At 39.7% G+C, this 15,189-nt stretch overlaps 1 protein-coding gene across 3 annotated transcripts in view; it reads right to left on the bottom strand.

Moving 5' to 3' along the window:
• LOC136694213 (zinc finger protein 850-like) overlaps nt 1-15,189 on the bottom strand; it is a 159,204-nt gene that overhangs the window by 16,256 nt on the left and 127,759 nt on the right. The window contains exons 1-2 of one of the 3 annotated variants that reach the window (XM_066667602.1): nt 6,969-8,245; nt 4,965-4,977 (exon numbers count right to left, since the gene is read on the bottom strand). In XM_066667602.1, coding sequence (XP_066523699.1) covers nt 4,965-4,977; nt 6,969-8,226 — 1,271 coding nt within the window. In that variant the 5' untranslated portion in view covers nt 8,227-8,245. Of the gene's footprint in view, nt 1-4,964; nt 4,978-5,229; nt 8,246-13,085; nt 13,093-15,189 lie in introns of those variants that run through there. The other 2 variants (XM_066667598.1, XM_066667601.1) reach the window with 2 other exon arrangements.

The raw sequence follows: 15,189 nt of genomic DNA, 5'->3' as shown, positions 1-15,189 counted from the left end.
AGTTTGCACTCTCAGCAGAAGATACCATATTCTTGAACATTATGGACAAAGAGTTTGCCAAAGATGAGACAAATAACTGGGTGGCTCCACTCCCATTTCGTTCCCAAGAGAGCGTCTACCCAACAACAGGGAACAAGCTCTCAATCGCTTGATGTCACTCCGCAAAACACTGACAAAGAAAATGTTGATGAAAGAGCATTATGTTGAATTTATAGAGAAATCCTTCAGGAAGGGTCATGCAGAATCTGCCCCTCCTCTTGCACCGGATTAAGAATGCTGGTATCTCCCAAGCTTTGGCATTTACCACCCTCAAAAGCCAGGGAAATTCAGAATACTCTTTGATTCAAATGCCCAGTGCAACAATGTGTCTCCCAATGAGGTGCTGTTTAAAGGGCCAGACTTGGCTAACAACAGCCTTGTGGGTGCGCTAATCCGTTTCCGGTCCAACCAATACGCAGTGATGGCAGATGTGGAGCAAATGTTTCACAATTTTCTAGTCAGAGAAGACCACCACAACTAACTTCACTTCCTGTGGTTTAAAGGTCATGATCTAGATGGAGAAGTGCAGGATTTCAGGATGACGGTCCACGTATTTGGAAACTGCCCATCACCATCGGTTGCCATCTACGGACTGAAGAGAACTGCTTACCTTGTCAATAGTTGTCTCAGTCTGCCTGGCTGGGGTCCTATGTTTCTCACTGACTTGAACCAATGTCTGGCACAGAAACAAACATTTGATCTCATTGACCCACTGGAATGACACTGAGCTGTGTCCAGAAGTAACAACATGTGCCACCACTCTGTCAAAAAGCACACTTGGAAGTGCATGGTTTGAAAGGTTGTCAAGCTGGAGCCTACTACTGGGAGCCATTGCCAGACTTCAACACATTGTTGAATCCTTTAGACATAGTCCAGAGAACACATGTCAAGGGTTGCACAAGTGCAGTAGACATCTAGATGAAAAACAGCTTCACCAAGCCAAAGCCACTATCATCGCTATTCAACACCCACCCACTTAGGACTAGGATTTAGGAGTTAGTGGAAAATATTACCGTCCAGTTGCCACATTCATAATATAATGGTTATCAAAAGCAGTTATGTTAGAGCTACCCGTTCCACCTTAAGGGGTTAGGAGTTATGGGAAAACATTACCATTGGGTCCAGTTGCCACATTCATAATATAATGGGTTTCAATGACAGTTAAGGTGGAGCTACCCGTTCCACCTTAAGGGGTAAGGGGATTTATCATGAAAAATAGCCATTAAAAATAGCACAGAAGTGGAGGCTTTCACATTTTTGCGCAGAGTTTATAATACTCCCATTCATTTTCCCATAGATATCACCGACCTGGGCTATCACTGTTGTGGAAGAGAACTGCACCTCTAGTAGGCGCATCTGAGAGGCCTCTGGACACTGGTCATCACTTGCAATACTCACTCTGACCATTTGGATGGCTATTTTGGATTGGTAATATAGTGGCCGAAATTAAATATGGATATTTGGATATATGTGGATATTTAAGGTGGATCTTTGCAATTACACCTCAAGAAGTTAGGTGTTAAGGGAAAATATGTCGTAAGTGGAATCTGCTTCCACTTTGATAGTATAATGGTTCTATGGGGAGGTCAGTCGGCTGAACACAAGTGTGGATATTTAAGGTTATTAAAAATTTCAATTCCACATTAAAAAGTTGGGGGTTAGGGGAAAATATGTTGTTTGTGGAAGCAGGTTCCACATCGGTGATGCAGGGAAATCTGTACGAGCCTCCAGAGTCCTCTTGTCGGGTAAGACCACAAGACCCGTCTGGTAAGAAGTTCCAGAGTTTCAAGAGAGGGTCCAAAGTGGTCTTCAGGGTCATAAGGTCCTAGGTCATACGGTCGAGGAGTTACAGTCAAAAGGCAGGTCTGTAATATGGTTCCATATGGGTAATATCCGACCCTAACCACCTTAAGACATGACCCCAGGGAGTCAAGGGTCGAGTATGTCGTAGGCAGCGACCCCTCGACCTGGGCCCTAAAGTTTGGTGACCCTAGGCCAAAAGGTCAAGGAGATATGACCCCACACTTTTCGAAAACGTATAGGATGAGGTTTGAGGACTAGTGGTTTTCAGAGGTCAATGGTCACTTAGGAAGGTCACAGTGTCACAGGATTCGGGTCAAGCAAAGGTCACAACGTACCTGAGTTTGGTGACCTTAGGCCCAAGGGTCAGGGACTTATGACCCCTAAAAAAAGGTCACATATTACCAATGTGGAACCAATTCCACAAACATGATATTTTCCTAACCAGGGTCATATTACCAATGTGGAATTATTCCAGTAACGACATACTTTCCCCTAACCCATAACAAAACACTTGACTAGCGGTCATCTCTGACGTCGCTGACCACTGCTGTGGTCAATAGTTAGGGGAAAGTATGTTGTTTGCGTCCCTCGTATCACAGATGTGGAAATACCCATTGACAGCAATTCACTGCTCCCAGTGGCCGTACATATGTACTGCAGCATTGTGGCAGGAGAATGGAAGTGGTATCACCGATGTGGACTTCCCTGCCACAACGGTACTATAGGAAGTCAAGATTTTGGCACAGTGCCAGCCCTTATCCAAAGACGTGTACTGCAACGATTTTCAAAAAATTACCTACGAGAGCCGAAAGGAGGTAGGATGACCATTCCACTGCAGGATTGAAGTTGGGCATGGCCTCTTTCGATAGAGGGGCGGGGAGAACCTGAGCGCCCCCTAGTGGCAGATTTTTCGACTTTGACGTCACGTAACTCGGACATCTTACGCCATAGGACGATGAAAGTGCGATATGGGTCCAAGTCATGACGCCACGAATCAACTGAGCCCCATATTACCAAAGTGGAACTGGGTCCTTAGGAGTTGGACACCATTGGGTCCAGTTGCCACATTCGTTATATAATGACAATTAACCTGAACAGAGACAAATTTGGGGTTAGAACTGAACTTATATTTCTGATGCTTGACTTGTTTGTTTTTGTGTTCCAGGAACCTTAGTAAATAAAGAAGATAACAAGGCCTTCAGGGTAGAGGCCCATAAATTGATCCCCAAAAACCTCAGTAAGGGTTGACCCATAAATAAATACTTCTTCTGCCTTTGAAACAACTAATGTTGTATGTATGTATGTATCTTTACACTTATATAGCGCCTTTCTAGACACCCAAGGACGCTTTACAACACTGCTCAGAACACTCAATCCACACACACACACTGGTGAGAAGCGGCAGCCAAACGCGCACAGCGTACTCTCGACCAGGAACGACCGTCCACCTGGAGGACTGCATCGGGCACTAGGATTTAACCCAGGGCAGAGCGCCAATCCATATCTGGGCTCACACACATATAGACATTCATTCACATACACACTCAGTCTCTCACACACCAGGACAGTTATTAGAGAAGCCAATTCACCTACCCTCCATGTTTTTGGACTCCATGTTGGATTTTTTTTGTTTGTTTATGTTTTGTTTAGCACAACTTGAAAAGTATCCAAACACATTTACACTGCACCAGATATTTGGCCTAATGGCCGGTTATTTTATTGCTGGTACTGGGCATCGAACAGGTGTTCTGTGTAACATGACAGTTGAAGAGGTGCTAGCTGCTGAGATTGGGGACAGTAGCATGGTGATCGAGGTAAGCTTTCATATTGAAGTTATTTAATATATTGACTTGAGTTCGTTTTATGATTATTGATTATCAACATAATAGAATGCTTTTATCTTCTGCCCAAAGGTGGCTCATCACGAGTCTGCTGGCACATATGGGTTCACCCAGCTGAGCATGACTAGTGATGAGTTTGCCTGGTTCACCACCTTACTGAACCTCAGGCACCAGCTGGAAGAGCAGAAAATCCTCCTCTTTTTCCAGCAAGAGTCGAGGCGGCTGGGCTTTGACAGATGTTATAACTTCCGCCACTTTCGCACCACCATGGTCCATCACGTAAGTATACATTTATTTGTCTGATAATAGGAAAGCCATGTTAAGCACATGATGTTTAGTAATCTGTGATTTCTGTTTTAGACGAAGAACATCTCGCCCATGAAAAAGAGCAGGAGAGGCAGGAGACATCTGAGCACCTGTCTTCCAAGCCCACCAAACGCCGACTGGTGTACTTGTTAACATCAGAAGATGAGGATGATTAATTTCATAGTAGATTTAATATTTTAAAATATTTTCTCACAAATATTTCTAATTATTAACTATTTGCTGTCATTTCATGCTGAGTGAGAACAGACTACTGCGGCAAGTCCATCTGCTTCACAGGTTACTCCAGTGCTAGTGACTGCAAGTCAGAGGCAGTTTCTTCCCCACCTCTGAAGAGGTCAGCCATGGCAGAATTATTTGGCCCACTCTTTGAAACTAGACAGAGGATTCAGTCTAATTTAAAGCAGCAGCTGAAAGAAGTGCATGCCTACATGGCAAAGGACTGCCTTTCAATCATTTCAAACCCACTTTCCCGAGGGAAGGCCTATGGGTCTATTTATCCAAATTTAGCTGTATTGGCACACTGTTACCTGGCTATACCTGATACCTCAGTCCCCAGCGAGAAGGTTAGGGTTAGCCACAAATTTGCACTGTAAGAACAGAGATCACAGAATAGGGTACTGGGAAACTACAGGACCTACGCCCAGCTGAGTGTCCGGGTTGTCCACAGTCTCCGCCACATCCCCACACAGAGCAGTTGCATTTTCAGTGAGAGTCCAGATATGATCATAGGATTAGAATCTTTAGAGCAAAATACACATTATTATAATGTCGGTACTCAGGACACTATAACATTGCCCGAGTGACTCTACTATTGACATAGATGCAATTTGAAAATTGGCCAAATCATTATAATTCAACTGGCTCTGAACATTTATGTCATAAATGCATTTTGATTGCATTTATGCAGTGTTAAAAGAATTAAGTAGACTATTTTGAAAGTGGCTGTTTGTAAACTGTATTTTACACACTACTGTCAGAAGAAATCTGCATGCATATTAAGGTAATAACACTTTCTGATGCAGTCTCTGGTAGCTAGCTAAACAAAATAGCAGTTGTGGCCAAGCTGATCACTGAGTTCAGAGCATCACCAAACTACTCTTAAATAGCTATCAATCATGAGTGCATTATCTATCGGCACTGCTTGCTGTTTCTGTCTTACCTGGTGTAAAAGTTGGTTGATGGATTCCTTTATTAGTTCCACAACAGGGAAATTCACAATGATACAACAAAGGGACAACAATAAGGTAATATAATATGGTAAGCTTAAACAATGAGTTCTAAGAACTGAGAACGTTTATACAAAGTAGCAGTTACATTAAAAATCAAAGCTTAAAACATCAAAAGCTAAAATATGCAACAGCAGTTGTATATAAGCAATGTACAGTTGGTCAGCAGTGTCTCCACTGCAAGCTAATCTTGTAGCAGTGATAAGCAGGCTTGGCCTTCATGGCTATCAGAATGAGGAAAACAGTCTGTCTGGATGTGTGCTGAGGTCCTGGTAGCCCAGCCCCGTGACTCCTGTGCTCCATGAGACTAATAGCTCCACCAACACTGATCTTTCCCCTTCCAAGGGTATACAGTCCAGCCCCAGAAATAGGGAGGAATGGTGATGATGGGGCATACGGCCAGGACTGTCTCCTCCCACAGCTCCAACTGCGTCCCAGCTGTGCTCCAAAATGTCCCAAAGCCCCTGCAGAACCTCCTCAGAGTTGGTCAGCAGTTTCCTCACCTTCAACAAGGTCTGACAGTGACAACATGAGTTTGTCAACTCCACACTTTAGCCATGTAAAAGGTTTTGAGAAAAATAGTAAGTAAGAAGAGCTGCTGTATCTGGAAACATTAGGAGGACAAAATAAAAGTAATGTCCTCTAATGATCCTGCGATCCACTGCAACTCATGGTTCTTGTAAATGGAGAACCTGTAGCTGGTCTCTCAAGGCTTCAATCTCCCGTAGCATACCGTCATAGTGTTTACAGTCCATGATTACACGGGTACTTTGAACACAGTACTCATGGTCCACAGCGACTGGCACCAGCTCCTCATCTGTTTGCTGGATGATCTCCTCAGGTTTGGACTGGATGGGTGGTGTGCTGGGCTGTGTGTGGTGCTGCCAAACCCCGGACAGTATCTGTTGTTTTGTTTTGTGCCCTGACTTTATGTCCCCTATCCTTGTGATTTACCGATTATTTCGTTGTTACTAAAATATCTCCTGCACATCTTTATGTGACTTGTTACAGTGAAAGAAATCTCATCTCATTTCGTTTAATCACTTGGGGTTGTATTGTCTCTAATTGGAGCACAGTAAAACATAACATTGACCAGCTGAATGAGGAGAGGGAAAAAAAGGATCTTTAATAATTAATTGAGACCACATCTCGAAAATAATAAACAACATTCCACAAACAGTCAGTGGCATTTGTTATGATCTGGTATCATACACTTCAATCTCACGTCTCCCCAAGGATTACACAATTCAGCTTGAAGGAAATGTTTTCATTGAATATGCCCCAATTTGTACTGGGTAACGAAAAGATGTTGATACTGTTTACTCTTTCTGCTTCTTTAAATGCTTGACGTGATAATGCCCTAAGAATATACTCAAGACAGATCTCATTACTCTGGTAATCTCATTATTTCTGGTTAGAAAATGTTATTGTTCCAATGAAATCTTTCCTTATGAATTTGAGTAATGTACATACTGTGTGCACACATATATATTTTATAGTAATGAACATTTGGTGTATTCAGCGTACATTTATAGAATGTATTTTGTCACAGTGTGCTAGCAAGCTCGATCAATATAGAAAAACGTATCATGATAACATTTTTGGCCATATCGCCCAAATCTAGCCCCAATACAGTAATTAAATCAAAGTCTCTGAAGGTGATCCCTCACTCAGTGCTTCTGCTTCTGTTCTGGGTTAACACAGTGATGTTTCCGGACAGAACTCTGATAACTAAAACTCTTCCCACACTCTGAACAGCGATACGGTTTCTCTCCTGTGTGAATGCGCTGATGTGTTTTGAGACTTCCCTGCTGAGTAAAAGTTTTCCCACACACTGAACACTTATACGGTTTCTCTCCTGTGTGAATGCGCTGGTGTTTTTGGAGATGAGCCTGCTGAGTAAAACTTTTATCACACTTTGAACAACAATATGGTTTCTCTCCTGTGTGAATGCGCTGGTGTTTTTGGAGACTTCCCTGCTGAGTAAAACTCTTCCCACACTCTGAACAGTGATACGGTTTCTCTCCTGTGTGAATGCGCTGGTGTCTTTGGAGATTACACTGGTGAGTAAAACTCATCCCACACTCTGAACAGTAATACGGTTTCTCTCCTGTGTGAATGCGCTGGTGTCTTTGGAGATTACACTGGTGAGTAAAACTCTTCCAACACTCTGAACAGTGATACGGTTTCTCTCCTGTGTGAATGCGCTGGTGTGTTTGGAGAGTACTGCCGTGAGTAAAACTCATCCCACACTCTGAACAGTGATATGGTGTCTCTCCTGTGTGAATGCGCTGGTGGTAACAGAGGGAATTCTGTCGCGTAAAACTCATCCCACACTCTGAACAGTGATACGGTTTCTCTCCTGTGTGAATGCGCTGGTGTGTTTTGAGACCTCCCTGTACAGTAAAACTCTTCCCACACTCTGAACAGTGATACGGTTTCTCTCCTGTGTGAATGCGCTGGTGTTTTTGGAGATGACTCTGTTGCGTAAAACTCTTCCCACATTCTGAACAGTGATACGGTTTCTCTCCTGTGTGAATGCGTTTGTGTCTTTTTAGATTACGCTGCAGAGAAAAACTCTTCCCACACTCTGAACAGTGATATGGTTTCTCTCCTGTGTGAATGCGTTGGTGGGTTTTGAGACTACACTGTTGATTAAAATCAGTCCCATGCTCTAAACAGTGATATGGTTTCTCCCCTGTGTGAATGCACTGGTGATAACAGAGATGACCTTGTCTAGTAAAACTGTTCCCACACTTTGAACAGTGATACGGTTTCTCTCCTGTGTGAACGCGCTGGTGTCTTCGTAAACTACACTGCAGAGTAAAGCTCTTTCCACACTCTGAACAGTCATAAGTTTTCTGTTTGTGTTTAGTTGTGTGATCTTTCCTGTTGGATGTGTGAGTGTGGGGAGTAATCAATGATGTTTCCTGAAAACTGGAGCTTCTGTCCTCCATATCCTCACATTTAATCCCTCCTGATCTCAACATTGTGTTATATTCCACTTGGAAATGTTTCTTGATGCACCTGTGGAAAAAATCTGGAACTTTCTTGAACAACAGGAGCCAGAGAATGTATCCAAAGAGATGGTCTTCTGTCCTGGAAAACAATAAAGAAACAAAGAGAAATTAGTTAAATTCACTTTCCACTACACATATAGTGATATTCTGACTTGTTTACATAAAGCATCGCTGCAGTTGCACGTAATATACTGTGCATTCATTATGAGATTTAGGGACAGGGACCGGTGCGGTGGAAATTGGCTCTGCATTCAAAAATTGGCTCCCAAAGATGAGTGTGCAGGTGGTTTCAAAATAAAATATCAATATTCTAAATATTGTTAATACAATGTCAGAATCTTGGTAAATTACAGTTGTTTACAAAATAAGCAAATGTTTACACATTTGCATTTACTTGTAGTTTCTTCTGAATGTTTGAAATTGTTAGATTTGTACTAAGACAAAATATAATTTAATTACATTTACATAAGAAATATATATTTAATGTAGTTCATATTAATAAAACATTTATTTGAATGCAATAGTGTTTTCTTGAAATTAATGCAATTTTAATATCACCAAAATACTCTGAAATATCATGATATTATGTAGGGCCATATCACACACCCCTATTACCAGAAGACGATGGATTTCCCTTTTTGACATGGTTCTTCCCTATGTTTCTTTCCTCTGCTCTAGATCTTTTCCTGTTACTTTTGGCCTCAGCAGAATCCACTTGGTGCTAATACCCAAAATTCTGTGCAGCTTCTTTGTGTATAAAGCGCCTTATTAAAAATAAATAAATAAATAAAAAAACTCTGAAATTTGAGCCACTTTCTCTTTTCTTTCTGGGTTATTATTGTCTGCAATGAAAAGCTAAAGATCCAGAAAGAGACAGAAACAGAGTTAATGTTGGAAAAGACTATTAGGTGTGTAAAAGTCTCAGATATTTATCTTCAGTAAAACACGGTATTGGGGTTTAAATGTATTTAACGCATTTATCTTCAGTAAAACACGGTATAAACGGGGTGTAAATATCTTAAACGCGTTTATCTTCAGTAAAACACGGTATAAACGGGGTGTAAATATCTTAAACGCGTTTATCTTCAGTAAAACACGGTATAAACGGGGTGTAAATATCTTAAACGCGTTTATCTTCAGTAAAACACGGTATGAACGGGGTGTAAATATCTTAAACGCGTTTATCTTCAGTAAAACACGGTATAAACGGGGTGTAAATATCTTAAACGCGTTTATCTTCAGTAAAACACGGTATAAACGTGGTGTAAATATCTTAAACACGTTTATCTTCAGTAAAACACGGTATAAACGGGGTGTAAATATCTTAAACGCGTTTATCTTCAGTAAAACACGGTATAAACGGGGTGTAAATATCTTAAACGCGTTTATCTTCAGTAAAACACGGTATGAACGGGGTGTAAATATCTTAAACGCGTTTATCTTCAGTAAAACACGGTATAAACGGGGTGTAAATATCTTAAACGCGTTTATCTTCAGTAAAACACGGTATAAACGGGGTGTAAATATCTTAAACGCGTTTATCTTCAGTAAAACACGGTATAAACGGGGTGTAAATATCTTAAACACATATTTACCTTCAGTAAAAACAGTTCTTGATTTCTATCCGACACACAGCTCTCCTCCTGCTTCTCCCTCACACACACACACACTCTCCGCTCAACAACACCCGCCCCCTCTCACACGATTGGTTGGAAAGCAATACAGCTGGTCTCCTAGTGGACAGTCCAAAAGCCCGCCCTCTCTTGACGTCAGACGCCACCCATGGGTTCAGTCCTGTTCCTGAATCCGAAACTGTGTCCTATTCACTACATAGTGCACTATTTTGGAGTAGTAAGCTATTTATATGTATTTTTTATTGACAGTAGCTAATTTTTTATTGACACTAGTTAATGTTAAGTATTCCTAAAGGCTTAAGTAAAGTTTCAAACCAATCTTAAGTGTTAAGTAATGTCTCTGTTTACTTTATACAAGGATGTTGTTATTACAAAGATGAAATTACCACTAGATTTGTCTTTTTTCAGTCATTCAATTTCGTGCAGATACTCCAATTGTTTAAATGCTGTCCTTCCATCATTCATCTTAATGTTTTTAATGACAACAGACAAATTGCCAATTTGGAAATTTTATCTGTGTGATATGACATCAAATTGATCAGAGACTGGTGCTTGTTTATGAAAGCAAATTTGTCTCACCACAAGTTGAAATATTACAACCTTTAAATTTGTAGCACTGATTTGTTTTGCACTGAAATTATGCATCTGAATATAATTGCTCTTGAATAGAACTCGTGAATTTTCAAGAACAGGTTTTCACTGTTATTATTCGATGTTAATAAATTCAGATAAAAAAATTCAAGCTTAAAAAAATTCAAACAATATATATTTTGAAATTGCTCAAATTCGGTAGACGAAATTCAGATACAAAAATACGAGTTACAAAAAATTCAGAGTACACATCCGGGACACCAAGGATGAGCAATCGATTAATTTTCTTTCTCTCTTTCACCTTAAATGGTGCACAAGTTGCATTCTGTCACTTCTAGATGGCGAAATACAAACACAAATTCCATACCGTTTTGCTTCTTTCCACAGATATTATCTCTTTATTTTCAAATTGTCTCAAAAATCTGAAAGTCTCACAAAAGACACGGTATAACAGACTATTGATATCCTGTAGATTAAGAAATTTTCTGTGGAGATTTTTTTGGCCCTGTGAACATAACATGTGATATGACCGAAACATGTGGAAACATGAACTGTGGAGTAAATGTCCCATGACATTTTTACTTTTTAATTGTCAGATTATCAAGAATCTGTAATTAATTTTACAGAAGGTGTAGTACAAATACAATATCCCAAAGTGCAGAGTTTAATTAATAAATTTGTGTTTGTTTAAACACTGAATGTCGGTGTGTGTATATTAACAATGTCTGGTTATCTCTAATATTATTATAAATATGTATATAGAAATTTGTGTTTGTAGATTATTTATTTGTTGTAACAATGCCCCTTGGCAATAAATTTTATACTGTTACAAAGCCTGTTAATTTCCCTTTTCAATGGTGCCACATTTGTAAGGAACATGCATTTGTGGGATGAGCAGTAGAGCTGAGTATGTGGGTTGCGCCCATGAAAAATTTGCCAAATCCTCTCTGCCAAAGCCAATTACATTGTACAACCTGTTTATAAGTAATTTCTTCAGTTTTATTTGTATAAGCTCCATTTCTTAGTGCTGTTCAAATGAAAGTCAAATGTACATATGTTTAAATATGTTTAAACAGACAAAGGCATTCATGGGGTGTTCTAATTTTCACACGACTGTATCCCCACAGTTCATGTTTCCACATTCTGTCAAATCATATGCTATGTTCACAGGACCATTACAAAAAATTTCCACAGTAAAATTTCTTCATCTTCATATTAATATTAATAGTCTGTTATATTGTGTCTTTAGTGAGTCTTTCAGACTTTGAGACACTTTGAAAATAAAGAAGCTAAACGAGTAGTTTTTCCACGATATGGAAGTTGTGTTCGTATTTCGCCATCTAGCGACGAGAGAATGCAACTACTGCACCATTTAAGGTGAAAGAAAATCCAAATGAATCCTTGGTGTCCCAGATGTGTATCTGAATTTTTTGTAAATCGTATTTTGGTATCTGAATTTCGTCTACCGAATTTAAGCAACTTCAAAATATACTGTTTGAATTTTTTTGAGCTTGAATTTGGATTCTTCTTTATCTGAATTTATTAACCTTCAGTAATAACAGTGAAAACGTGTTCTTGAAAATTAATGAGTTCTATTCAAGAGCAATTATATTCAGTGTTATGGGCATGGATGTTCTCTTGTATCTCTATACTGTCCTGTCCATATGTTATAGGATCCACTCCTGGGTTCTTGAGTGACTGCATGCCGGATGCCGGAATCTGGGTCCATGGTTTGACTCCAACCATCTGCTATAAAAGAGAGGGTTACGTCACACACGAGAGGAATGCCTCCTCACTCCACTGTTTACAGATTGTGCTGTTGAACTTGCTTAGTGTTGAATTGTTAATTGTTGAATGTTATTTTTTTGTGTGTTGCCTGTCTGTAAGTTGTACATTTTGTAAACGTGTACCAGTTGTAGGCAGTGGCTGCCGTTTTTGTTTTGGGAACTGGGGTTTGTCTCTGTTTATACACAGCAAGGGAGTAAGGTTAGCACATTGTCTTTGTTTTTGTCATCTTGCACAGGTTAGTTAGTGTACCTAAAAGTAGTTAGTGTGGGGTTTGTTTGTTGTTTTGGCCTGGATCACTCCTGAAGTCAATTTTCTGGTTCACTAAACTATCAATCACCTTAATACATTTCACAAAACTGTCCTAAGTTGTATTTCTTTTTTGCACTCATCACACTGTCTGTTATTTTATTTTTGTGTTGCGGTCTGCCCTAGACCAGGTCGTAACATCAGATGCATAATTTCAGTGCAAATTAATTCAGTGCTACAAATTCAAAGGTGGTAATAATTCAAAGTCATATGAGACAGATTTGATTTCATACTTGTTGCTTCTAGTTCTAAAAGTCAACCTCAGGATATGAATGTGATATCTTTATGATTTGGAACCTCAACAAGGCATATCCTGCTAACCGTAGTGGCGTTTTGATTCTTCTCTCCTTTTTTTCCTTGGCCTTTTTCTCATTCTGCTTCACTATATTCTTTCTTTTTCAGAATGATCTAATTCTGAGTTTGATTCATAAATGGAGATAACATTCTTGGATATATTCTTGATTTTGTGAGAGTCCTGTTGAAGCAATTTTCCCTTTGGAGACCTAAGACAAACAAGCTAAATTTAAAAATAAAAATAAAAAACAATGTCCTTTAAAACTAAAAATAAATGCAAGGACAAGCAACCTTACAGGACCTTTATGTTCAAAAACTTTACTTAACATTACATAAATGTTGCATAATTCAAAATAAACAGGACTTATAGACAATCAGTAGGTTCACTTATCCACAGAAGCTTAAGTTCTAAGGAAGTCTCTTTTTTGTCAAAGCTTCAACCATCTCCTTCAGATTTTGGACTATGAGCTTGTACATGCTAACTTCTGATTTGGCTTTGGCCAAATCAATTCAAGATATATACAGTTACACAAACTATTTGAATTAGTAATATGTTTTTATCACTTTAGGATATAATGTCTGTTTATGTACAAAGGCTGCATTCATGTGGTGGGGGCTTTATCAGAAAAATTTGTTCAGTTCATCTGAAACAGCTAATTAGCTTGCTGGTTGGTGACAAGTCCTGCCTTTCAGCAAAAAGATCCAATCTACTTGCTGGTTATGCTACGAGAGGAAGACCATTGGTGCAGAGACGTCTGCATTGGCTCTAGTGGGGAAGTACTCCTCGATGTGGAAATCTAGGCAGTGTAGTGAAAAAATGGGTGCCACATTACATCAAGGTCCTAATTGTACAAGTTTATAATTTAACCCTTAGTAATGTTTACTTCACAGTGTAAAATTTTATAGTCTAACATTTAGTAACCTTTACTCCACATTGTGAAAGTTTACATTCTAACCTTTCACACACGTGTGAAGAGAGTAAGTATGTTTTATTTCAAAGTAGAGATGGAAAAGTTTACAGAGATGGTTCTTGGTCGCGACTTGGTTACTCTCTCCCACCGTCAGTGGGAGCAAACATATATTATAGAAAATGTTATCACCCTCAATTGTTCCATAAACAAGTTTCACCCCTCAAACATCAAGGTTATAAACCGATGATACACAGACAGAGAAGAGACAAACAATTCTAGAAGAGTTCACAGAGACCTAGAACAAAGTATAACAGAATCAGAATAAAATATGGAATTAATATGAAATTAATCTCTTTCCAACAATCCCCCTGTGATAATATAATGCAAATAAAATATTGATCAAAGACATGCTGTTGATTAATTACATTTAACACTACTACATATTCTGGACTACATACCCTGAGTTCTAAAAATTGAGGAGTCGCTTGCTAAAAGCAGTTACAGCTACATAATAATGATTCGATAAATTTGATTAATAAAAGACAGCATCCTATGGACCAGCTTTCCACATCAGATCAGAATTCGATCAGATGTACCCTTGACATACCGCACAGTGATTGACTGAGGGGTCACAGCAACCTTGCATTTAGGAAGTATTTGTCGCAAAAGCCATTTTATGATGTACTGCATTAGTACAATTAACAGACCAGGATGAATAAAACCAAAACACCCAAAAGAATATATTCCACAATTCATTTGCCCATTTCGTGTGGCACGGTGTGGCAGGTAGTGTCGCAGTCACACAGCTCCAGGGACCTGGAGGTTGTGGGTTCGAGTCACCCCTCCAGGGTGTATTCCTTCAGTGCACCCAATAATTCTGGGTAGACTCCAGACCCACCGTGATCTTGAACCGGATAAGCAGTTACAGATAATAAATAAAAGAATGAACATATACTGTTAGAATAGAATAGCTTTTTATTGTCAATAAAAGAACAGTGTTAAAAATAGTGAAACGCAGTTTAGTATCCTCTAAGGTTATAGTAAATAATTAAAATAAAAATTTGGTGCGGTGCCCTGTGTTAACTCATCTGTATGAATGGATAGAGTGAGGGTGTGGGGTGATGGCTTTCACAGCCTGAGGAAAGATGTACTTCAGTCTTTCAGTGCTTGTCTTTAATTTTCTGTATCTCTTGTTAGAGTGGGGTGGGGGGGTGGTACAGGGAGTGACCAGAGTGTGTACGATTCTTAGCAATGTAAATGGCATTGTTCTGGAGTCGGCTGGTGCAAATGTTGCTGAGAGTGGGTAGTGCGTTTCCAATGATTCTCTCCGCCTCCCTCACTACCCGCTGCAGGTCCCTCCCTTGCTGTACAGCTCGCGAACCACACTATGCAGCAGTAGGTCAGGAGTC

This window comes from Hoplias malabaricus, chromosome 4 (genome assembly GCF_029633855.1).
Source record: "Hoplias malabaricus isolate fHopMal1 chromosome 4, fHopMal1.hap1, whole genome shotgun sequence".
NCBI lineage: Eukaryota > Metazoa > Chordata > Actinopteri > Characiformes > Erythrinidae > Hoplias > Hoplias malabaricus.
This window is presented reverse-complemented; position numbering and strand designations above follow the sequence as displayed.